The sequence below is a fragment of the Musa acuminata genome, chromosome BXJ2-3 (assembly GCF_036884655.1).
Source record: "Musa acuminata AAA Group cultivar baxijiao chromosome BXJ2-3, Cavendish_Baxijiao_AAA, whole genome shotgun sequence".
Taxonomy (NCBI): Eukaryota; Viridiplantae; Streptophyta; class Magnoliopsida; order Zingiberales; family Musaceae; genus Musa; species Musa acuminata.
In genome coordinates this window covers 35,328,728-35,353,216 of record NC_088340.1, presented here as the reverse complement: position 1 = coordinate 35,353,216, position 24,489 = coordinate 35,328,728, and the positions used below count along the sequence as shown (strand labels likewise).

The 24,489-nt window shown below is 38.1% G+C and overlaps 3 protein-coding genes across 4 annotated transcripts; 1 reads left to right on the top strand and 2 right to left on the bottom strand.

The window, feature by feature from the left end:
- The first annotated feature begins 715 nt into the window (after positions 1 to 715).
- LOC103979355 (LRR receptor-like serine/threonine-protein kinase RPK2) lies at positions 716 to 5,477 on the top strand. 2 transcript variants are annotated; one of them, XM_065100139.1, is made up of 4 exons: positions 716 to 2,332; positions 2,426 to 4,373; positions 4,815 to 4,914; positions 5,022 to 5,477. In XM_065100139.1, the coding sequence occupies exons 1-2, from the start codon at positions 868 to 870 to the stop codon at positions 4,009 to 4,011; spliced, it is 3,051 nt and encodes a 1,016-aa protein (XP_064956211.1). In that variant the 5' UTR covers positions 716 to 867; the 3' UTR covers positions 4,012 to 4,373; positions 4,815 to 4,914; positions 5,022 to 5,477. The 2 variants fall into 2 exon arrangements, with proteins under 2 accessions (XP_064956211.1, XP_064956209.1); XM_065100137.1 differs by having other exon boundaries at positions 717 to 4,373.
- Positions 5,478 to 6,593: 1,116 nt separating this feature from the next.
- LOC135607914 (cytochrome b-c1 complex subunit Rieske-4, mitochondrial-like) lies at positions 6,594 to 16,754 on the bottom strand. Its single transcript, XM_065100136.1, has 2 exons — positions 16,469 to 16,754; positions 6,594 to 7,471 (listed from the first exon to the last, which is right to left on the bottom strand). The coding sequence occupies exons 1-2, from the start codon at positions 16,650 to 16,652 to the stop codon at positions 6,831 to 6,833; spliced, it is 825 nt and encodes a 274-aa protein (XP_064956208.1). The 5' UTR covers positions 16,653 to 16,754; the 3' UTR covers positions 6,594 to 6,830.
- A 1,505-nt stretch (positions 16,755 to 18,259) lies between these two features.
- Positions 18,260 to 24,356, bottom strand: LOC135607913 (uncharacterized). The gene is made up of 2 exons (XM_065100135.1): positions 23,821 to 24,356; positions 18,260 to 19,510 (listed from the first exon to the last, which is right to left on the bottom strand). The coding sequence occupies exons 1-2, from the start codon at positions 24,208 to 24,210 to the stop codon at positions 18,578 to 18,580; spliced, it is 1,323 nt and encodes a 440-aa protein (XP_064956207.1). The 5' UTR covers positions 24,211 to 24,356; the 3' UTR covers positions 18,260 to 18,577.
- Positions 24,357 to 24,489: the final 133 nt, after the last annotated feature.

Genomic DNA, 24,489 nt, shown 5'->3' with positions numbered 1-24,489 from the left:
AAATTCTTGTATATCATTTCACTTGAAGATTCATTTTTTTTTTTCTGTCATCTCTATATCTAATAAATAAAGAGAAAGGAACTCTTTTACCCTCATATTTAACAAGGTTTTTTAAAATTAAAAGCCTTTCCATATCTTGATAATATTTTTTTTAGAAAAAAGACTTTAATACTAAAACATAATATAGAAAATTAATTAAAACAAAATATTAAATATGTTAATCTAATTTTTTTATTACATAAAAATAATAAAAATGGAAAGAAAATAATTCGTGAGCTAACTCATGGTCCGCTCAACCTATGGAGGAACACTGAAAACATATAAAAATAATACGAGAGGGGAATTTGTAGTGCAAATAAAATACCTTAGTGTAGTAAGTCGTGCATCCATCCGTCAATCTTCTTCTCGTTCCTCTTTTCCCTTCGGTCATGAAAAGCCAATACACCACGCAATCACAAACACCACCTTTCCTACTGTCCTTCTCCTCCTCAAGTCTCATCTATCTTTGACTACTCCTATCATCATCATCATCGTCGGGTCCCCCTTGTTAGGCCCTTCCCTCTTATTGCAGGTCTTCAATGGCCTAACCATACATCTCACCGTCCGATCTATCCCAACCCTTCTCCTCAGTCGTCCGATCTATCCCACCCCTTCGTCTCAGCCGTCCGATCTCGGTATGGCACCTTGAAATCAAACCAGCTATACCTTCAAATGACATCTCTCTCTCTCTCTCTCTCTCTCTCTCTCTCTCTCTCGCTCGCTCGCTCTCTCTGTAGTAAGCGTTTGCGGAGCCTCGCCACCTCCGCCACCACCGCCCCGGTGGCCACCTCGGCCGCGCTGCTTCTTTCTACCTCTCCCTTGGCCACAATGGCGTTCCTCATCGTCCTCGCGCTCTCGTTCTCTCTCCTCGCCCCCTCGTCCCCCTCGCCCGGCCCCGCCTGGACCGACCAGGCCGCCCTTCTGGCTTTTAAAAGCTCCGTCGCCCTCGACCCCGCCTCTCTCCTCTCCGGCTGGAGCCCCGTCGCCCGCCGCCACTGCACCTGGCGCGGCGTCACCTGTGACGCCGTCTCCGGCCGCGTCACCGCCCTCAACCTCACCGGCACCCCGTCGTCGCCGCTCTCCGGGAGGCTGGCGGCCGCCCTCGGGAATCTAACCGAGCTCCGCGTTCTCTCCCTCCCCCACAACGCCTTTTCCGGCGACATTCCGGCCGCGGCGATCGGGAGCCTCTGCCGCCTCGAGGTGCTCGACCTCCGTCGCAACAACTTTTCCGGCAAGATTCCTGATGAGATAAGCCGTCTTCCGTCCCTCAGTGTCCTTGATCTTAGTCATAACTCGCTCTCCGGCGCGATCCCGGAGAGCCTCATTGGATCCTCCAACCTTCAATCCGTAGACTTGTCGTTCAATCAGCTCTCCGGGAAGATTACTGTTGACCCCCTCGGTTCTTGCTCGTGTCTAACGCATCTTAGGCTCTCTAGCAATCTCTTGGTGGGCAGAATCCCCCCGGCGATCGGAAGATGTACCAAAATCCAAACTTTGTTGCTGGATCGGAACATATTAGAAGGTCGGATTCCGGCTGCAATTGGTCAGTTATTGGATCTTCGGGTTCTTGATGTTTCAAGGAACAGTCTCACTGACAGAATACCAAGGGAGCTCGCCCTTTGCCAGAAGCTCTCTGTTCTTAGGCTCACCAACTTGATGGACTTCGATTCCACTGGTGGTTCAAGCAATGTCGAGGAGTTTAATGCATTCATTGGATCAATGCCAGCAGAGATATTCTCGATTCCAAGTCTTGAGATTCTTTGGGCTCCAAGAGCTAATCTTGATGGGAGTTTGCCAGATAGCCGGAACGGTTCATGTAGTCTAGGGATTCTTAATCTTGGACAGAATTACATTGCTGGTGTGATACCAGAATGGCTTGAAACGTGTAGAAACCTGTCATTCTTAGATTTGAGCTCAAACTATTTGCAGGGTTTGCTTCCTGCTTCATTAGGAATTCCCTGCATGGCTTACTTCAACATCAGCCAGAACTCTGTGACTGGTTCTCTGCCAGGATTCTTTGACATGGATTGTTCATATAATTTGGCATCATTGAGTAAGAGCGGCGACCCGCTGGATGAGGACAATCTTCTGATTGCATACTCTGCTGATCTTCTTCAGAGTACTCAAAGAGACAACCCCTTTGCGTTAGTTCTTGACGATAGTTTTGTTGTTCTTCATGACTTTAGCCAGAACCACTTTATTGGGCCATTGCCATCTTTTGTTATGCCGCTTGATGATAGCTTTCCCTATGGGTTGTCTTTGAACAACAATGGGTTCAATGGATCAATTTCTGGTAAGCTCTTTGGATCATGTCAAGTAGGCAGCGGCTTTGCAGTTAATCTCACTGTTAATCAGATGTCTGGTGGTGTCAATGATATTCTTACAGATTGTTGGCTGCTGAAGAGCTTTGAGGCAGCTAACAACCGGCTTCATGGTTCCATACCTTCTGAAATCAGAAACTTAAATTTACTCAGACATCTTGATTTGAGAAATAACTACTTTAATGGCTCTACTCCAGATAAACTGAGGGGACTGAAGGCTCTGGAACAAGTTCTGCTTGGTGGGAACAACTTTTCTGGGGGAATTCCAACTCAGTTTGATGGACTGTCTTCTCTAACTGTGCTGGACTTGTCAAGAAATTCTTTTACAGGCAGTATCCCTCCAAGTTTGGCAAATGCTACTAACCTTGAAGTGCTGTTGCTCAATAATAATCAACTCTCAGGCACTATTCCTCCATCTTTCTCGGCACTTCACCGACTTATTGAGCTCGATGTCTCTTTCAACAACCTCTCGGGAGATATTCCACATCTGGAACATTCTACTGACTGTAAGTTCTTCTTAGGCAATTCATTTCTTAAACCATGTCAAGATCCAAGTATGAGCGCACCATCCGGAATTCCTTTTAAGACTGAAATACCTGATCAGGGTCGTCGAAAGAGTAGGTTAAAGTACTTCACAATAGCAGCAGTAGCTTCAGCCTCTGTCTTAGTCTCTGTTCTTTTGGTGCTAACTTTTGTATTGGTTTCTGGAAGAAGGAAATTTGTCAGAATCACCAGTTTAAGAAAGAAGTTGGTCGTGACCTTTACAGATGTTCCAGCTGAGCTGACTTATGAGAATGTTGTCCGAGCTACTGGTAATTTCAGCATCCAGAACTTGATTGGTACCGGTGGATTTGGGGCCACTTATAAGGGAGAACTGGTTCCAGGTTTTTTAGTAGCCGTAAAGAGGCTTTCCATTGGCAGGTTCCAAGGTCTCCAACAGTTTGATGCTGAGATCAGAACACTTGGTCGGGTTCGACATAAGAACCTCGTAACTCTCATTGGGTATCATATGGGAGAAATCAACACATTTCTAATTTATAACTACCTCTCTGGTGGGAACCTCGAGACATTCATCCGCCATATGTCCAACAGAAATGTAACTTGGTATGAGGTTCATAAGATAGCTTTAGATGTCGCACAGGCCCTGTCTTACCTCCACTACTCCTGTGTCCCCAGGATAGTTCACAGGGACATCAAACCAAGTAACATCCTACTTGATGAGAAGCTAAATGCTTATCTTTCTGATTTTGGTTTAGCAAGGCTTCTAGAAGTTTCACAGACACATGCAACGACTGATGTTGCAGGTACCTTTGGTTATGTTGCACCTGAATATGCAACTACTTGTAGGGTTTCAGATAAGGCTGATGTTTACAGCTTTGGTGTTGTGCTTCTTGAGTTGATGTCTGGAAAGAGATCTTTGGATCCATCATTCTCAGAATATGGGAATGGCTTTACCATCGTTGCTTGGGGAAGATTATTGATTCAGGAGGACCGTGCTGGTGAGCTGTTCTCTCAAGGACTTTGGGAGAATGGACCAAAAGATAAGTTGGTATCGATGTTGAAGCTTGCGTTGTCCTGTACAGTGGAGTCTCTTTCTGTTCGACCATCAATGAAGCAGGTGGTTTTGACACTAAAACAACTGAAGAGCTAGTTGCTATTATTACAAGTTACAACAACTAGAAAACAAAAAATCATAATGGCTCAACCAATCAGAGTCAGCCAATTAAGGTGCCTCGTGTTATTTCTGAGTGATGACCCAGTCCTATACTGAAAATGGTTGGCATGGTCTTATGCTTGCTGGCTGTCAGTGACCTAATGCAATCATCCATCTTTCTCATCGGGGCTTGGGACCAGCATTAGCGCCGTTTGCTAGTTGCTATTTCAAATGCATTGATTTGCAGCATGATAATTAGATGAATTCCAAGTTATTTAACAGTTGTCCTTGCTGATCTTCCATCTTCAATGAAAATGCTGAGTAGGCAGTGAGGTTGTGAACTGCTGGGGCCATCAAAGGTGACTTTTCAATCATAAGTTCATATTTGTTTAGTATTTTTCTTTTGTGGACCATGGTGATTGGATTTGAACTCAATTTATTACTATATATATCTTGGATGCAAAATTTTTTTCTAAATAAAACACTCATTAGTGATGTTTTTATGTGTCAAGAACATGATGAGCCAAATAACTCATATGGATGTTGCCTTTGAAAATGGAACGGCATTCATGAGAACAGTTCTGATGTGAGACACTGAATATTATGGTGCACTAGGGCTCATTTGTCTGGATTTATCTATACCTCATCTTAAATAGAATTTTGTGTGTAGAAAACATGCTTATGTTTCAGGTACTCTTTTAGATAGGTCCGTGTAATAGTGCTGCATTCTTTACTCAGTGAATGAGATACAAGATTGATCTTTCTTTGCTTCGATATTTATTAGTACTTAAACATTGTAGGCACAAGCCTCGAGAGAAAACTTAAACTTTGTAGGCACAAGCCTCAAGAGAAAACGTTGAGGATCCAATGCACATCTTTCGAGATTTCCCTATACCTTAGGTAATGCCATCAAATTGCTGGATCTCTTTTGCATTCATATTTCATCCTCTCTAAGTTTAATATGCCAGTGTCATCTTTTATCACTGAATTTCCATTTTGTTTTACAGGAGGAATGAACTGATTTGACAACAAGTTCTTGTTGGCAATTACAAATCACAGACATGAGCAGAGACATATTGCAGTGTGTATAAAATAACAAATAATGCACAACAGCTGAGATGCACAATGCGGTGTGTATAACCGGAGGGCTAACTGATTATCAGAAGTTCCCAAGTCTGCCGATTATTCATGATAGATAGTTTCTCCATCTTCCCTATATGATATCAAAATTTTGTTCTCTTATATGGGATCCTATGAGTTGGTCAAAAAATGTCCAAATCGAAATCTTAGCTCTTTGCTTGAGTTGCAACTGTTGACCCAAACAATACTAGAGTCAGGCAATTTATTTGCCTTCTGGTTAAGTATTTTTCTGAAACAGTATATCTTAATCACAATTGAAGGGAAGGATTATGTTTTGTAAAATTTGAAATCATGAAATTTCTATAATTTCTTGAAGTACAAGGTGCCTGCCATAATTTTTTTGGTTGTCTTTCTGTGTTGTCTTATGTTTGCTCATTTGTCATATGGAAGATCTGAAATTGATCTCTACTTAATCGATTTCGGTGGAATAGAGATATATAGGATATTTCAGCAGAATTGTATATTTTTTCCTGCCTTTTTTTTTTCTGAGGAAATACTTTTGGTGGAAGTTAGCTTCTATTTTGCTAAGCCTATGTTGTAAATACTTTTGTCCTTGCAACTTGCCATACAGGCCCTTTTTAGCATCATCCATCCATATTTTTTTTCTGTATTGTGCAACTATAAATCTACAGATTGTGTGTGATCAAAATGCCAACAGTTGACATTAATTTCATTGTTGTTACAAAGAAAGTTGGGGAAAACAGGGAGATCTCAAAATAAATTAGCATTACTTGCAACTATCTTTTGCTGTGAAGTCAAAGAAAGTCCAATTCCAACTCTACTCTAATACTCATTTTGAGAATCTTTTAAGCATGTGTGGTTTCTCTTTTAAGAATCTTACTGCTCATTAAAATCATCAACCAAAGAATGTGGACTCAAGTTCATTTATTTTTTTCCACACCTAAAACATTGGTTTAGTGATGACACAAGTGTCGTGTTTAAATGAGATAAAAACTTTGATAGATCAGATCATCATCCGATAAGTTTCTAACTTGAATCTCATCTTCATCATTCATTTTTTAACCCCCCCAAAAAAAACATCTTCCATGACGATATATTATCTTCAAAAAAATTATATAGTGTCATCAATTTTTGTTGCTATAATTGTGGTTTCATTACCATGAGGTTATTGTGAATTTAAAAGGTAGTAGTGAGTTGATCGAGAAAAGATTAGCACAGAAATCAAGAGACTCGTTCAAAGCTAAATTATAGAGAGCTGAGTGATTCATAGGTTTTAGTCCTCGATGTTGCATTTGGATTCCAGAACAGATGGATGTCCTGATTGAGCTTATTGAGTTCTCTTCAAATGCATAGTAAGTTTCATACCTTAAGCATTCGAGGAGTTTGGAGTTCTTTATGGTGCAGTAAACAAACGCCCAACAATCCACAAAGAACACAGTAGATTTACCAGCACAATGACTCAGAATTCTATGGTCCACTTCCTGAAACATGAAATTATTATAAATGTAATTTAAACAATACCAAACTCTTGCTCATGATACCAATTCATTTCATACGGTAACATAACATGATTTTACGTAGTAGCAACAAACAATTATTGACAGTTCAAAGCCAGAATAAAACTGGCCGACAGGCATCCAATTTATTTAATAGGACATTGAACAAGTAAAAATTTATTTGAAGGATGAAAAGTTAGAGAACCACATCATCTACTCTCATCCGACGAGTAATTTGTTCTCTTCCAAGAAGGTGTATGTTGGAACCTCTAGATTAAAAGGTGCTGGGCCTTTGCGGATCCTGCCAGAGACATCGTAGTGAGAGCCATGGCAAGGGCAAAACCAGCCTCCAAAGTCTCCGGCATTGGGCAGAGGAATGCAACCAAGATGAGTACAAACACCAACGACGATAAGCCACTCAGGGTTCTTCACCCTGGCCGAATCCTCCTGTGGATCACGAAGGGATGACACATCCACGCTGTTTGCCATCTTTATATCAGATTCAGTTCGTCGCCTAATAAAAACTGGCTTGCCACGCCACTTAACAGTCACTGTGTTCCCAGGCTCAATGTTAGAGAGATCAACCTCCAATGATGCTAGGGCAAGTACATCCTTGCTGGCAGACATGCTCAAAACAAACTTAAGAATCAGGAGGCGAAGCAAAGAGGCATAAACAAATCTCCCACCAGTCAAAACAAAATATGCAAATGCTCGTTTGCTAGGATCGCCTGGTGGGAAGCGCTCATGATTGTACTCGTCATAGACAATCTTAGAGGTTGGGTTCTTTGCAGCTGCTACGGTGGCTGGAAGATCCACTAACCCCAGATCTTGATTTTGAGTAAGTGATTGAGTAGCAAGACCTGGATGATAAAAGGATCAGATAAATCTAGGCAATTCTTTATGATTATAAGCAAAAAGTGAAGACACTGCAGCTCCTAAAAAGATTACTCAAGTGTCATGCAACAGTGACTAATATTACTATTTTACTACAAGCTTCGAAAAAGAGGACATTTACTACCCAGTAAGGAAAGAATACAAGTATTATGATGCTCATCGAACATTACAAGAACATATGTGAGAAGTGTTATTGTAATTTATTTCACCAGCTGTCAGCCAATTCTCAAATTACAATTAATCTTTCTGCTTCTAATATAGCAAGTAGTTCATGATCCAGTGAAATGATGCAGAAAATAAACACGCTTTTCGCATAGCTCAACCATCAAACAAGTGCACCACAGTTGCTCAGTCCCACACACTCATCAGATGCCATTGTTGATCAAATCGGACATATTACAAAGCCCTAGATGAGTGTCTTTTATCCTTGATAAGCATCGAAAGTAAACGAAAAAAGAGGGCAAAGAAATTCATCTCTGACAGCTAACTCTAAGTGTATACAAGCCAATGTATAACTTGCTTAAGGATTTAAGCAACTCAAAGCCTCATGAACAAAATCACAGAACAAAAAAGAGGCTGCTCGTACATTTAGTCAGAATTAAAATACTGCACATTGCCTACTTTTCCATGTCATATATTTTCTGGGCCACAATATAATGTAGTTATAAAAGAAACTTCAATACTGAGCTGAAGAAATATCGGTTGAAATAAAATACATCATCACAAGGGGCACAAAGCACACAGATATGGTCCATCAAATGACTAGATCCATGTGCAAACATAATCACAATTTAAATGCGTAGCACAGAGATGAAATGCCAAGAGCTGGATGTTGGCTTAAAAATAAGATTTGAGGAGCCCAAACGAATTAGTTATAGCTGCATTCAGAAATTTTAGCTGCATAGGAAATCCCAACAGCTCACTTGTACATAAGCTAGAAAGTACTGACTAGAGACTAAAAGATAGTCAAGGTCTCTGGCCAACGGTCCCCCTAGATGAACCAAGATTAGTGCCTTAAAGCATAGTTTTATAACAACCAATCCTGAACTGGTGCTCACTCAACTTAATCATCTAAATCATAATTGTCCGAACAATCCCTCAGTATACCAGCCTGATCTATTTGGAGTCTGGATATCAGTCTCCAGACTGATATGAAATTGGGCAAAAAGATGATATGGAATTGGGTGGCAAGGGGGGAGAAAAGAGCTAATGGGATGTGGGTATAGGCTGAATACTAATTTGCGTTCAGCAGTAGACAATGGATGGTAAGCATATCAAGCAAATGTCCAGTGGAGAACCATTACTAAATGAAATTGCTATTTTGCATAATAAATACTGCTTGGTACAGACTGGTTTGACACAAACTTTAAACCTTATATAACCATATATAAGAGCTCGTATCATCTAAAGCCGGGCTAATTACAGATTATTTTTTGTAGTTAGTTCCATTTAATATCTCGATCCCTACACTTTAAAAAGTTACATTAGGATTTCTATACTTACAAAAGTGAAACATTTAACCTCAATTCTCCTTCTGTCATCAATTTTATCAACGAAAAAAATCACACATGTTGTCACGTGCAAAAAGGACACGAATAAAAGGGGTAAAAAAATAATTTCACTATCCTCATCCGTTATAAATTATTAATTTCACATGAACATCAGTGGAGTTGGTAAAAAGGGTTTTCACATAAACTTTTCCCCTCCAACTGCGCTATCGTTTTGGATAGCAAACCCAACGGTGGCATCAGTGGTGTGTAATGCCAGTGGCATTCCAAAGGAGATCCGAGCACCGCCTCCTCTGTGAAGCACCGCTATCTTCTCCTCCCCTCCGGTTGTGTTATTGTTCCAAACGACATACCGAGCGACGGTGGCGATGGTGCACGAGGCCGATGGCATTCCAGAGGAGATCCGGGCGCCACCTCCTCTGTGAAGAGCTATCTTCCCCTCCAGCTACGTTATTGTTCCGACGACATACCCAGCGACGGCGTCAGTGGCACACGAGGCCAGTGGCGTTCCGAAGGAGATTCGAGCACTGCCTCCTCTGTGAAGCGCTATCTTCCCCTCCAACTTTCCTCCCCTCCGGCTGCACTATTGTTCCGGACGACATACCCAAAGGATTAGTGCCTTAAAGCATAGTTTTATAACAACCAATCGTGAACTGGTGCTCACTCAACTTAATCATCTAAATCATAATTGTTCGAAGTTCGAACAATCCCTCAGAATACCGACCTTATCTATTTTGAGTATGGATATCAATCTCTAGACTAATATGAAATTGGGCAAAAAGATGATATGAAATTTGGTGGGAAGGGGGGAGAAAAGAGCTAATAGGGTGTGGGTACAAGATGAATACTAGTTTGCATTGAGCAGTAGACAATGGATGGTAAGCATATCAAGCAAATGTCCAGCAGTGAACCATTACTAAATGAAATTGCTTTTTCGCATAATAAATACTGCTTGGTACAGACTGGTTTGACATATACTTTAAACCTTACATATGCAAAAATAAGAGCTTGTATCATCTAAAGCCGAGCTAATTACAGATTACCTCATGTATTAACTATGTTTAGCATCTCGATTCCTATACTTTAAAATGTAAAGTTGAGATTCCTATACTTACGAAACTGAAACATTTAACCTTAATTCTCCTTACATCATCAACACTATCGATGAAAAAGCTTTCACATGCTATCATGTGAAAAAAGAGCACGAATAAAAGGAGTAAAAAAATAATTTCACTATCCTCATCTGTTTCAAATTATTAATTTCACATATACTTCAACGGCGTCGATAAAAAGGGTTTTCACATAAACTTCTCCCCTCCGACTATGCTATTGTTCTGGACAGCAAACCCAGCGGCGATGTCGGTGGCACACGAGGCCGGTGGCGTTCTATGCACCGCCTCCGACCTCTGTGAAGTGCTATATATCCCTTGGTTTAATCCAATGATCTTGTGCACTTCTTAAGTTCTACTTGATATCTTAGAGCAACATAACATTACAGGTCAAGAAGAAGCTTTTAGCACTTCTTAAGCTTTACCGACCTCTGTGAAGCGCTATCCTCTCCTCCGGCTTCACTATCCTCCTAGGCGGTCTATCCAACGGTGGTGTCAGTGGTGCACACAAGGCTGGTGGCTCTCCAACTTCTGATCTACGATTCAAGTTAGGGTATATAATTAATGGTATAAATGAGGATGAGGTGTCAAGACAAAGATCCTATTATTGAGTTGTCAAATGATGAAGACTTCAGTAAGTGTCTAAATTTTTTTATTTTGAATCACTATGTTGAATGCAGATTTGTTGGATCATAGTTTAAATCATGGTTTTCAACACCTGTTTAATTTCAATCATTGTGCTAAAAAAGTGATTGTTTAATAAGATAAGAAGAGTCAAATTCAAGTCAAAAATCAACTAATTAAAGGTCTAGCAAATGAATCAAGCATTTCAAATAGGGAGTAAAATTACATGTATCATAATGTTTCAATATACAATATATATGTTTTGATGGCATATCCAGCCTTTTACTATATTTTGAACAAAAAAGCTAAGAAAATGTCTCCCACGTACTTGTATTTGAAACACAACTAACAAGATTATATTGTATGATCAAATAAGGGTAACATGTGTTGCATTCTATCTTAATAACGTATATTAAGAACTTTTTTAAAATACTAGAACAAAGTATAAAATTTGTCAAAGATCCTAAAAACACTACCAAAGTGCTGATAGGTAATGCAATTCAAAAAATGAATTAACTCTTTCCTTTATGTCAAGGACTACTTGATTTACCACTATCAAGAAACACACTTGATAAGAGCCACCATATGCGATAAAAAGGCTACTGATAAAGCATCACTAATGAAGCTGAATGCATTTTGGTCAAGTTTATGCCAGGGCATGAGAAAAAAGGCCTAAACTAAGCCTTCTCTAGAAAAGTGGTCCACTTAATAATTAGATGTATAGAATGACAGATATTGTGATGAAAATTTTATAATTTATAGCTATATCTTTCTTATAAAATGTATAAAATTTTTATTTAATATATCAGCTGAGTTATCTTTACTTTTGTTACGTTGATGGTGTTTTTGCCTCTTATTGTAGATGGTTTTTTTGTTGACTGTAAAAGTGATTTCACTAAGAGTGAGAATGAAGGGGATGAAATAGAAAAATGGTTAGCAGATACAACAATACAAGGAAAGATCGAGTAAACTGATCAACAGCCTATGATTCATAAGGTAAACCTTACTCGAGTTATATATACATTGTACCAGCTTAGGCAATCTGCCGTCATATTATCAAAAGATGAAAAGGATAATAGTGATGGTGAAGATGCAGCAGTTGGTGTCAAAGTGGATGACAAAAACAAAAATAAAATACAATATCCATACTTTGATGTTGGAGGTAACAAGAATAACCATGATTTTCAACTTGGAATATATTTTGTTGATGCTGAAGAGTTTCATGATGCGATTAAACAACATGCCATTTCTATTGGCAAACAACTCATATATGTAAAAAATGATAAGGATAGGATTATGGTGGTCAGCCAAACTGGATGTAACTGGATGATATATGCATCGAAAATACAATGATAGGTAACTTTGCAAGTAAAAACTTTGAATGCAGAACATTCATGTAGGAGATCATTTGACAATCTTCTAGCTACAGTTAAGTCTTTGAAGACAACAATCCAACAAGAGTATGCTTTGAATGTTCATATACACAAAGTGTATAAAGTTGCTTGCTTAAATTCATGCACCTTGTAGCTCTCGCAGCTCTATAAAATAATTTCTCCAGTGCTAATCCCTTATGCTTCTTCTTAAAATTATTGTAGAAATGTTTCAAACAGAATCTGTGCTCAGCGCCAGGAAGCAAATGTGCAATGACCTCCAATATACCTTTTTATTTGTCAGTGATGAATGTCCACTCATCTGCACTGCTAACTAAGAAATTTAAATCCCTGACCAAGAAACTGATGAACCAATTCCAATGTATCATTGTTCTCCTTCTCAATAACTGCATATGCAAATAGATACATTCGATTATTTAGGTAAATCCCAACAGTAATCAATAATACACCTTTCGATGTAGAACTCAAATGATATCCATCAATGCCTATAATGTGCCTACACTGTAAGAATCCTTCCTTCAGTGCAGCAAATCAAATGTAAATTCTACAAAATATATCATTTTTCCTGTCAGATCTATATTTGATGACACATATGCTCGTCGAATTTTTGTTATATATCTCTTGGCAATAATTCCATAACAAACCATATTCCTCCCTTTCAGTACCTGTGATCATTGACAATACTTCATTCTTCACTTTATACACTGTGTATATGAATATTCAAAACATACTCTTGTTGGATTGTTGCCTTCGAAGACTTAGCTGGCCAAGTGGGATTCACTCTAATCCTATCACAATATTTATCGGCCAACCACTTCACTGTAACTAGAGGATTGTCAAATGATCTCCCACATAAATGTTCTGCATTCAAAGATTTTACTTGCAAAGTTGTCTGTCCTTATATTTTCGATGCATATATCATCCAGTTACATCCAGCTTAGCATACCACCATAATCTTATCATTATCATTTTTTACATATCTGAGTTGTTTACCCATAAAAATGGCAGGTTGTTTGATCGCAACACGAAACTCTTCAGCATCAGCAAAACATATTCCAAATTAAAAATCATGATTATTCTTGTCACCTTTAATATCAAAACATGGATATTGTATTTTATTTCTGTTTTTGTCATCCACTTTGACACCAACTGCTATATCTTCACCATCACTATTATTCTTTTGATAGTATGGCAGCAGATTGCTTAAGCTAGTCCAATGTATATATAACTCGAGTAAGATTTGCCTCATGAATCATATGTTCTTAATCAGTTTTCTCGACCTCCCCTTGTACTATTGCATCTGTCAACCATTTTTCTATTTCATCCCCTTCATTCTCTCTCTCATTGAAACCACTATCATAGTCAACAAAAAAACCATTTACAATAAGAAGAAAAAATACTATCAACGTAACAAAAGTACAGATAACTCAACTGACATTAAATAAAAATTCTATACATTCTATAAGAAAGATATAGCTATAAATTATAAAATTCTAATCACAATATCTATCATTTATACATCTAATCATTAAATATACCACTTGTCTAGAAGGCCTTTTTTTCTCATTGGCACAAACTTGATCAAAATGCATTGAGCTTCATTATTGATGCTCTATAAGTAGCCTTTTTATTACATACAATGGCTCATATCAAGTGTATTTCTCGATAGTGACAGATCAAGTAGTCCTTGACATATTCGACATAAAGAAAAGAGTTAATTCATTTTTTGAATTGCATTACCTATCAATACTTTGACAATGTTTTAGGATCTTCGACAAATTATATACTTTGTTCTAGTATTTTAAAAAAGTTATTAATTTACATTATTAAGATAAAATGCAACACATGTTACCCTTATTTAATCATACAATATAAGCTTGTTGGTTGTGTTTCAAATACAAGTACGTGGGGTGCATTTTCCTAGCTTTTATGTTCAAAATATAGTAAAAGGCTAGATATGCCATCAAAACATATATGTTATCTATTGAAACATTCTGGTATGTGTAATTTTGCTCCTTATTTAAAATGTTTGATTCTTTTGTTGGACCTTTAATTAGTTGATTTTTGACTTGAATTTGTCTTTTCTTATCTTATTAAACAATCACTCTTTCAAAATAGTGATTCAAATAAAACAGGAGTTGAAAACTATGATTCAACAAATCTGCATTCAACATAGTGATTCAAAATAAAAAAAATTTAAACACTTACTGAAGTCTTCATCATTCGACAACTCAATAATAGCATCTTTGCCTTGACGCCTAGTTCTCATCTATACCATCAATCGTAGACCCTAACTCTCTCGAATCGTAAATTAGAAGCAGAAGAGTCACCAGCCTTGCGCGCGCCACTAACACCATCGTCGGATAGGCCGTCCGGGAGGATAGCGCTTTGCAGAGGTCGGTAAAGCTTAAGAAGTGCTAAAAGCTTCTTCTTGACCTGCAATGTTATGCTGCTCTAAGATATCATCAAGTAAAGCTTAATAAGTGCACAGGAACATTGGATTAAACAAAGGGATACATAGCGCTTCAAAGAGGTCGAAGGCAACGCCCGGATCTCCTTTGGAACGCCACCGACGCCGCCACCACTGGGTATGTTGTCCAGAACAATAGCATAATTGGAGGGGAGGAAAGCTAGAGGGGAAGAGCTTCACAGCGGAGGTGGTGCCCAGATCTCCTCTGGTACACCGCCGACTTCGTGCGCCACCAACACCACTACTGGGAATGCCGTCCGGAACAATAACATAACCGGAGGGGAAGGAAGTCGAAAGTAGGATGGGTTTAAAATCACAATTTTGTTTCCATCCTTTAGCCCAAACTTGTCACTAAAAAAGTTGTAGTTCTTTTCTCCTTGTATGTCGTCAACCCTCAAATTCTCTCAATCTAAGCAGATTATTAAGGATTACTATATAGCTAATGGTGTATAGTGGCAATTAAAGAATATACTAATACTTAATAGAGAATCAGTTAATGTTGTTAAATTTTTTTATGACAACAGAAAATGAGGGAACCAACATGTGATAAAAGGAACAAAAGTCCTAAGAAAGCCACCAAGACAATTGTCAACTTGTCCCATACTGGAGGTCATGATCTATTGACCTTAGCATTAGCATGAACATGGCAAGACTTCCATATGCAAGTCATGGAAACAACATTTTTGATTGGAAAGAAAATGTTGTCTACTTTAACACCAGTCCTTTCCAACCTAAAGTCCCTGCATTTAGGGAAGTCTCGTGTACTGGGATCTTCCTCCATTTAGCTATTTACATAAAAGTAACAAGTCTATCTTATCGAGAAGAGCATCACCTCAAAAGTTCAAATATAATTGTTATGATCATGTAGAAGATCATATCTTCGTGTTTACTATATAAACAATGCTATTCTTAATAAGGGCCAATCCTGGCATGGCATTGGGCTCCCTTTTCTTCTTCCATGTATCTCAGCGTTCTCTTTACCACCTTAAATGACTATCACAGCCCAAAATTTACCGTCGCCTAACACCTAACCCCAAGATAAAACACAAACCTTAACATAAAAACTTTATAAAAGAAGAAAGACCAACTACATAAATCTTCCTTTTATTTCTAGAAAAATCTTCACAACTTACATTTTACTCTTTTCATCACATCTCCAGACAACAATATGTCCCCCCCTCCCCCTATCTTACCCCATCTACAAATACCAACCTACGGCTCCAACAGTTGCCTCAACCAAAGACTAAATTATCATCAATCAAACAATGCTTGCTTATATATATGACAAAATTACTACTTCCTATTTCTAAGAATTGCTATTTCCCCCTTCCACAAAAGCCTACAGAAGTGATCTCAAACAATAATTGGCTGCACGATAAGACAGAAGGTGGGCTGACACAGAATAATAAATGATGGGCCAAAGTTTCTAAACCACATAAGAGAGCTTATCACAGAGAAACCAAGAGACTCTGCCATCAGGACATCAGAGCATCACCAAAGTGCAAGAAAGGAACAGTTTCATGAGAAGAACAGCAGCCCTTTTCAAGTCCTTGGTCCATTCACGGAACGCCATAAGCCAAAATAAATGTGCACATCAATCGGCTTTTTAGGATTCATTTATTAATCTGTGTTAATCATTGTGTTATTCACACAAATCAGCCAATCCTTAATCGAAAAGTTAATTAGGAGCCTAAAAAATTTTCTGTTTTCCAAAATACACACATAAATCCGTCGATCATACATATCTCCCTCTTCCAACAACAAAAACGAAGAAATAACGCCATCTATTCATTAGCTACGGGTCTTGAATCTTTTGAAGCAAATATGAAAAAGGATCTCATAGAAAGGAGGAATACTAAACCTCTGATAGACCGGAGAAGAACCGATTCAAAGTGGAAGCCGGCGGAAGGCACGACGTGAGATCTGGAATCGTCATCGGAAGAGGCGGCACCGGGGATCGGAGTCCGGGAGAGGAAGGTGGAGGAGGCGCAGCTGGGCCTCCAAGAGAGCGAAGCAGCGAGTCTTCTTCCGGCGACCCTCAGCATCGAATCAATCTCCTCTCTTCTCGTCTGATTTCGGTAGGGATACGATTCGCACGAGGGTAAGACGAAGACGCGAGGAGTAAGACCAAGCAATCACCGCTTCGAGGGATGTGGCATATTTAACGTGGTTGATCGAGCTGGCCGCTGATGCCACCGATATGGACGGCTACAACGAGTGGCTCAGAAGTGAACATCAAATTGTTTCGCTCTACGCAACTGTGCACTGATTAAAGATTCGTAATTATATATTACTCCTAGTTATATTTAATATTTAATTATTATATTTTAAAAAAATATTTACATGTTTATGATTATAAAAAAAAATATTAATATCTTTATATTTATAAAAACGAAACACATAAGTTTATTTCTCCTGCTGTCGATTTTACCAAATAAAAAAATATAAAAATAATTTTAATATTTTAGTTGATACAACTGATGATGATGGTGGTGAATGATGATGATGCAGTGTCACGGGTGACTATTGTGAATAAGAAGAGCGATGATAATATATGAATTTTTATATTTCTGTTAGTAAAACTAACATCATTAGGGTAAATGGATTTAGATTGTTTCACTTTTGTAAGTATAAGGTATCAATATAAAATTTTAAAATATATAAATTAAGATATTAAATATAATTAATTACATAGTTAATATATAATTAGCTTGCCTGTAGAGCCTAGCTTTTTAACCATGTGATCATCCATTCGATTCCGATGTTTGAATTTTATTTTGATTATAATTAAAAAAAATAAAAAAAAATTATTTAATTAAATTCGAAATACACAATGAAAAATTATCAATGAAAATTATATGATTTGAATTATACTATCTCTTAGATTCTTGATCACTTTTCTTTTCCATCACTTCTTTTTGGATCTCTTTTATTTTACTTCATTGTAAGTTACTTTGAAAAAAGGAAACATTGGATAGGTGATAACATATCTTTGCCAAGGCAAAAACTGAGAAAAGTTTGGCATTCAAAATTTAATTATAATTACCTCACTCCATATCTTCTTTAAAAAATTAACACTTGATTAATCAATGTGAAGTATGCATATATTTTGAATTTTGTTATACATCTGCTCTATATGATATTAAGACATAACAACTTGGAAAAGAAAAATTATTCTGACGACAGATAAACTAGAGTTAATTAAGTAATGTAGATTATACGAAATTTTCTTTTGAATCAAGAAATAAACATGTTTTGTTCTTGTAATGTTCATCTGTTGATAGCTAAGGTCAGGAAAAAAGGCTGGTCTTCCAGATAAATTTGCGTCAGTTTGATTTACATATCATTTCAGGATCGACAATCTTGCAAACCAAATAATCTACATGAAAAGAATATATTAGTTTATATCGAGCCTGACCTTATCCAAATCATGCTACTCATCAAATATTTGCATGTACCTGGGGAAATGATTTCCTTATGGGTATTTGTTCGAATGCTTCTCACTATATTTTGATCATCATCCTGGATTAATGAATAAACAGCAGTTTTTAACCAAAAGTTGAAAGAAAACACATCTTCGCTGATTGAATATTACCTTGGCATGATGCATTTTAGCTACCCTCACCAGAATTACTTCGGAAAATGCAGCATGTAGAGAAAAGGTGTTTCCTTGGAGATTTATAATCGCATCATTATAGAAAAAAAGTGAACATTCTTTCTAATCGTACAACTTATAAAGTACATTCAAAACAGCTCCGAATCCCGAGTAGAATGGGTTTTGCATGAGAAATAGGAGTCCCACATGCAATGCAACATGCACCCAAATAACAGTTTGATTAGCGTACAGAAACTATCTTTCAACATACGACTGGTATCATACTACTATAGATTTATAGGCGACAAGCAAATACTAACCAGATTCACAAAGTTCGAACACGTGAGCCAATAGCATTGCATCATGTCATAACAGTTATGAACAATCATCTGATGATGACTTCGATCGGTAGTTGCGACCAGCTCTTCTAGGGCGAATGCTAACTTCTGCTACAGAAGTTCCATCTTCCTCCATTTCATGCACATCATTTTCAGGAGAATAACCTGCTGCTATGCCTGTCGAGCAAGCCGACAAATCAGGTTCACTGACAGAGTCTTCGTGAATATCTCTGGAGCCAGTATCGATTGACATAGCATCACGTGGCTTCCTCTGAGGTGTAAAAGTGATAGACTTTGGAATCTCCACTGGAATTTCAAGTGACATCTGATCAAGGTTTGATCTCTTTACCAAATTACTGAAGTCTTCAAATGCCTGTTTGTTAGTTTCATCATCATCCTTATCCGACCAGTCAAGAGTATAGCAAGTATATTTGGAAGGGTTCCTCAAATAATCAGGAATCCCCTGTGAGATTTCGGACAAGTCGGAATTGGTTTCCCTTGTTACTGCAGGACCATAACCTCTCTCCACAACCTGTGGAACCATGTGAGAATCTTTGTGTTCCTCAATAGTCTTTAACTGATCACCTTCGCATCCAGGATTGAACCTAACACGTTTCTTCGGTTTTGGGTCAACCTGACTCTCTTTCCTTTTCAAAATAGGCTTCAAATTGATAGCATCAGCTATTTTGATAGGCAGTTGTTCTGGATGTTCTTCATCAATACAAGTCAAAGAAGAATGACCATTTTCTACTGCCTTTTTGTCTTCTTTAAGCCTTACACCAGCTGCAAAGTGGTCAGCACGTGGATCTCTACTAAAATCATGGGTCTCTTCAGATGAAGCATCAATAAAATCGGGAACCACAGTGTGGAAGTTCAAGTGAGGGCCATGATCCTTGACATCTCTCATATACACACGATCCCCCATGTTGTCATGGTTTAGTGCTCTCCTGTCATATTCATCCTCCTCCTCCTGAAAGAAAAATTGTCTAGTCAGAGACTACCCGGCAACTAAGCAAAGAACAGTACTGGTTTCAAAATTCATGCTGCCATTAACAGAGCATTCAGAAATAAGATATTAGAACATCAAACTATCTCAGAAAGAAAAGGCTTTAAGCCTCTCAAAGCTTCTCAAAAAGAAAATACAATCTCAGAAGTTGAAAGTGCTGAAATATTAAGACTAAATAGATCAACCTTACTGATCTATCTCACAGGTCCATATGGACAAATACAACCACATCGAACAGCTTCGTCACTGAGTCAGTGACATAGCAAAGCATGTAAAGCGCAAGTGAAGAAAAGCCACCATTCGATGAATATGCATGTATTATGCAACTGAATTTAAATAGCATAAACAATAAATTAACATGAGCATTATCTATCTGAAGGATAAGGACTTCTAGACATTACTTGTCACCCATTCGTATGTTACTCTCATAGAGCCAATAGTGTTCTTAGAAAAGCACCAGTTATATTTTGGTTTATAGCTACTCTAAAAGATGATATTTCGGCTGGAGTATATTTTGGTTAAATAACAACAGATAAGAGAATATTACTCCATAATATAGTGCAAGGTAATTAGCAGTAGTCTTCTTATTTGGTTTTAGTCAAAAATAATGATAAATGATCAAAATTTTAACAAGAATAACGTACAAGAAAGTATTACCTTTTTTGTCTCTGACAAGGCAAGCAGAACAAATAAATCGATAGCCACTATCTATCATATGTTTGAATATACTCTTTTGTCTGTTATCCTACTAGACCAATAATTATATGCATTTAACTAGTCTAGATGAGTCCAATAAAATAAGTTGTTTGGCAGGTTATTAAGGGACAAATCCTTATTGTCATTGACTTGTCAAGGGGAATCCAATAGAATAAGATTGTTTGGCAAGTTATTATGGGTCCAATCCTTATTCCATCACTCTACAACCAAATGACCACTTAAAGTACTTCCTGAGAAACGACTCAAACGAGAGGGAAAGAGAAAAAGGTGACATTCATCTAGAAGTTTAAAAGCAACCCAAAAAAACCAATTAGCTACAGGGGAAAAAAACAGGATATGGAGACTATATCAAATGTTTCTGTTGCTGAAACCATGCATGGCCCAGGTCATCTTTGAAACCAATCTCTTTTTTCTTATTTACTTCCTTTGTGAGACATACCTCTTTGTACTTCCCTCTGCCTTCTCATGTTTTAAGCACATGCAAATTCTTAATCATTAAGAAACAATAGATTAACCCTCTTATAGACTCTCCCCTATTCTTCTTACAGAGAGTTCACATGCTTAATAGGAAGAACAAAAAAATGTTTCATGTTGAACAGGATAATAATATCTTAGGACCTTTAAAAGTGCTTATGCCAAAACAACAGTATTCATACAGAGAAGACTCTACAAAATCAATATAAAGCCCATATTTATCCATTTCTCCAAGTTTGATCATAAACAGTTTGTTAGGTAGCATAGTCAGCTAAAAGTTATAAGGTCCAAGACATGAAAGACTTCAGAGCAAAGCTACTATCACCAATAACATTAATCTGTGTTTACTTGTGATGCCACTTACAATTGTGATGATGTTGAACTAGTGGGTCTAGGTTAAGCCAGTGGTAAACTCTCACATCAGGTCTTAATGAAGTTCATAAATTAACAGTATGTGTGTCACCTTTGGGTGTCATCTTACTTTGAAGAAAGTAGTAACCTCCAATAGAGAATAAAACAAGTGAGAAAAAAAAGAGAGATCAGATAGATAAGTAGAGCACATAGACAGAGAGAGCTGAAGCGGAAAATTAATTCTAACTATATGATTTAGGTTTTACATACTCATACACTTGAAAGAATTGTTGAGGAAAATCTGATCTTGTCACACCACAAAATGCATCTACTATAAAATTCTATAACCCTCAGAATACACATCCTGTTAGGAAGATAGCCATTCTAATGCATACTATATATATTCAGTTTTTTAAGAAAAATTCTAAGCTAAACTCTACAGAACCTCCAAAATTGCCTGAAATAATATGAAAATATATAAAAATATAATCAAAGTCGGAATTTGTCAATTATCAGTCTGATAACTTAAGTATAAATATTATAACAAAGATGATTCTCATGCAGAACACAAAGTTCTCTAATTGCACTTGAATTTTGTGGAGGAAATAGTTTTGCAATGGTACTTCATGTTCATAGTCTCAATGACAATGCTCAACAATCAACAAATTAGATGTTAGTTAAAGGACCATGTTCTCAAACTTCAAATCTTCAATCATCATTAGAGCCGATACTTGTCTTAAATAAAAATTTATAGCACATCATTGCACCATGAGAAGTATGACAAGGTTGCTGGCATTGTTAACATTCACTTGTTTCTGTAAAGGTTAAATGCATTAAGAGCTCATCAAACTAGCAGGTAAGACACCTAAACAGGTATCAAGTGTCAATAAGCACAAAGCATTTTATATGGTACACCAGACTCGGGAAATAACACAAATAAATCTGTTGAAGTGAATGCACATAAGCTTGTTAGACAATCGCAATAATTCACCAAATGTGTGTATTTATCCTCTCTATCTTGCTTTTTTCAGTCCTAGTATGTTTGCTTGGCACAAACATGATGTTTGACTAATGACCCCCTCTGACTTGATTCATACATATTTTTTATTTCAAGCCTTCTTATAAATGTGTGGTGAATCATCACCAGTTATCAAGCTCTTTGAGATATCAACAATAATGTATTCAAAACATAATAAGTAACCCAACATTAGGGCATTTTAATCCTCCACAAAATTCACATCATCATGTGCAGCTCATTTAAATCTAAAGACTGCTCCTTGTTTGTCATCTTTAAGGATAAGCTCCCTTCGCAATGTTGGATTGGTTTCATAATTACAATATCTCCTTAGTCCCTCTTTATCTTATCTTCATTTGTCATGACTTTTTTGGTTACTGAAAAAGGATCATTTCTTTTTACGTAATCACAAATTATGAAGTCAAGCTCAGTTCAAAATTCTCTGTCAGTTACAGATATATGATGGTTATCATGGTTTACAATGCTTCATTATCGAAAAAATTCAATTTTTTATCTCTATACACAACATTTTTAAATAATATGTTTTTGGGCCCACATGAAATTTCTGGAGTCACCCTACTAAAGCTGGTTGCCAAAACATAAAATGGTACTATGTATTAAGTAGACAGTTAGAACTTATAAATATGTGATACATCATCAGTTGTTAACTAAGATTGGTAAGACCTGGATCAATTGTAGCTGCTTTAATCTGTTTTTATAACATTACTTGGACTTCTTTGCTTTTGTTATATATCTTCTTGCGAGTGCTATTTTTACACAAGCATGCATTACACCTTTCTTTGTTGTCAACTATATGAACAAATTTGCCAAGGCAACTTCATACTTAGCTAAACTTATATAATTCAACGTTTCTGTTCTAATGGGTCACTTAGGCTTTAATTGTTATGAATCTAGCTCCATATCTTTTCAATCCTCTTTCTTGCATGTGCAAAGCTAGAGTTTTATTTATTTAGGCATGCGCTTGGGCCTGCTACTGGTCGGCTCAGGTGAATCGAGCCTGATCTGACAAGCCAATCTGACTGAGCCCAGTTGGTTTGGTTCAATCAAGGATCACTGTATTTTGCGGGATAACATTGATCCCATTGACTTCGATGATATCAATGATTTAAATGAATGAGTGTTGAGACAAATGGTTGCTAACATGTCAAATGCAGAAGATAGATTGGTTTCAACAATGAAAATTTGGCATGGGGTGATATAGTAGGAGCATCAGGTGCAAGGATTTTCAAGTAAGGATGTCCGCTAAGGATCATTGCATCATTGTCCATCGCATACTCGAATTAATGTGCATGAAAATTTAACATGGGGTAAAAAAGGTTTTGAATATAGAAAATATTAACAGGCAATATATAAATGCTCTGCGTGATGGTACCACTTCAAACCTGAGCGTCAAAATGGAATAATCTCTTACAGTTACCATTAACTAACCAGCTAAAATCCAAACAGCAGTGGGGAAAAGAAATGCTCGAAGCAAGAAGGAAGCAAAACATCCAACATAACCTTAATCGTATATCTTCCTAACCAAAACAAAATATGGATATGACAATTAACCTTAAACTACAGTAATAGTTTAAGATTAACCAGCAGCATAGCTATAGAAACTCCAGAATGATTACCAACAGAAGCAAGCTGAGTTGGGCGGTAAACACGAAACGGGACAAAAAAAGGGGGGGGGATAAGTGAAAAGAGAGGATACCTCGTAGTCTAGGGTTGGATCGAGCCCAACGGAAGCCCTAATCTCCCGTTCCTCTCGATCTCCATCATCCTCAAGATCGTATTCTCCACCGCCACCTTCTTCGTCCTCCTCGTCATCATCGACCTCGTCGAGATCGTCCTCGAACCTCCTCTCGCGGTCCCTCCTGGCGCTCTTCATCTTCTTGGCGAAGCACCCGCCTTCCTCGAAGGCGGAGGCGCAGGGATCGCCCTCTCGGTCGCGGCCATCGCCGCTCTCCCTGTTCCAGCGCTGCCGCTCGACCTCCCCGCCGACCACCGACCAAGACGACTCCGGGAAGTTGCTATCCGGCACGGTCTCGAAGAGGCGAGACCCAAAGAGCCGCTTCACCCGGGCGTCGAAGCTGTCGTCCATGGCGAGACCCCCAACGATCCACTATCGGCGGTGTTACACGAAGACGGGCACCGCCGTCTTGTTCCCTATCTATTGCGTCTACGACCTCGTCCGATGCTTCGTTCACATCGAGAGATTGGTCGTCCCGGGTCGGCTCGGTTCGAGGATGTGGTGGGAAAACGCCGGTCTTTAATGTGCCATGAACCGGAGCCCGGTTCAGACAGAGCGTGTCGGCCCATGGCTTGGGTTGGGCTTTGGAGGGCTCACAACCTATCTTAGTAAAATCATAATGAATATTTT

What these genes read in the sequence shown, in the direction of transcription:
- LOC103979355 (XM_065100137.1), top strand. Translation starts at nt 868, where the DNA reads ATGGCGTTCCTCATCGTCCTCGCGCTCTCGTTCTCTCTCCTCGCCCCC.
- LOC135607914 (XM_065100136.1), bottom strand. Translation starts at nt 16,652, where the DNA reads ATGCTGAGGGTCGCCGGAAGAAGACTCGCTGCTTCGCTCTCTTGGAGG. An exon ending in TCTTCTCCGGTCTATCAGAG is followed by an intron (nt 7,472 to 16,468) that starts GTTTAGTATTCC and finishes TTTATCATCCAG; the next exon opens with GTCTTGCTACTCAATCACTT.
- LOC135607913 (XM_065100135.1), bottom strand. Translation starts at nt 24,210, where the DNA reads ATGGACGACAGCTTCGACGCCCGGGTGAAGCGGCTCTTTGGGTCTCGC. An exon ending in ATCCAACCCTAGACTACGAG is followed by an intron (nt 19,511 to 23,820) that starts GTATCCTCTCTT and finishes TTTTTCTTTCAG; the next exon opens with GAGGAGGAGGATGAATATGA.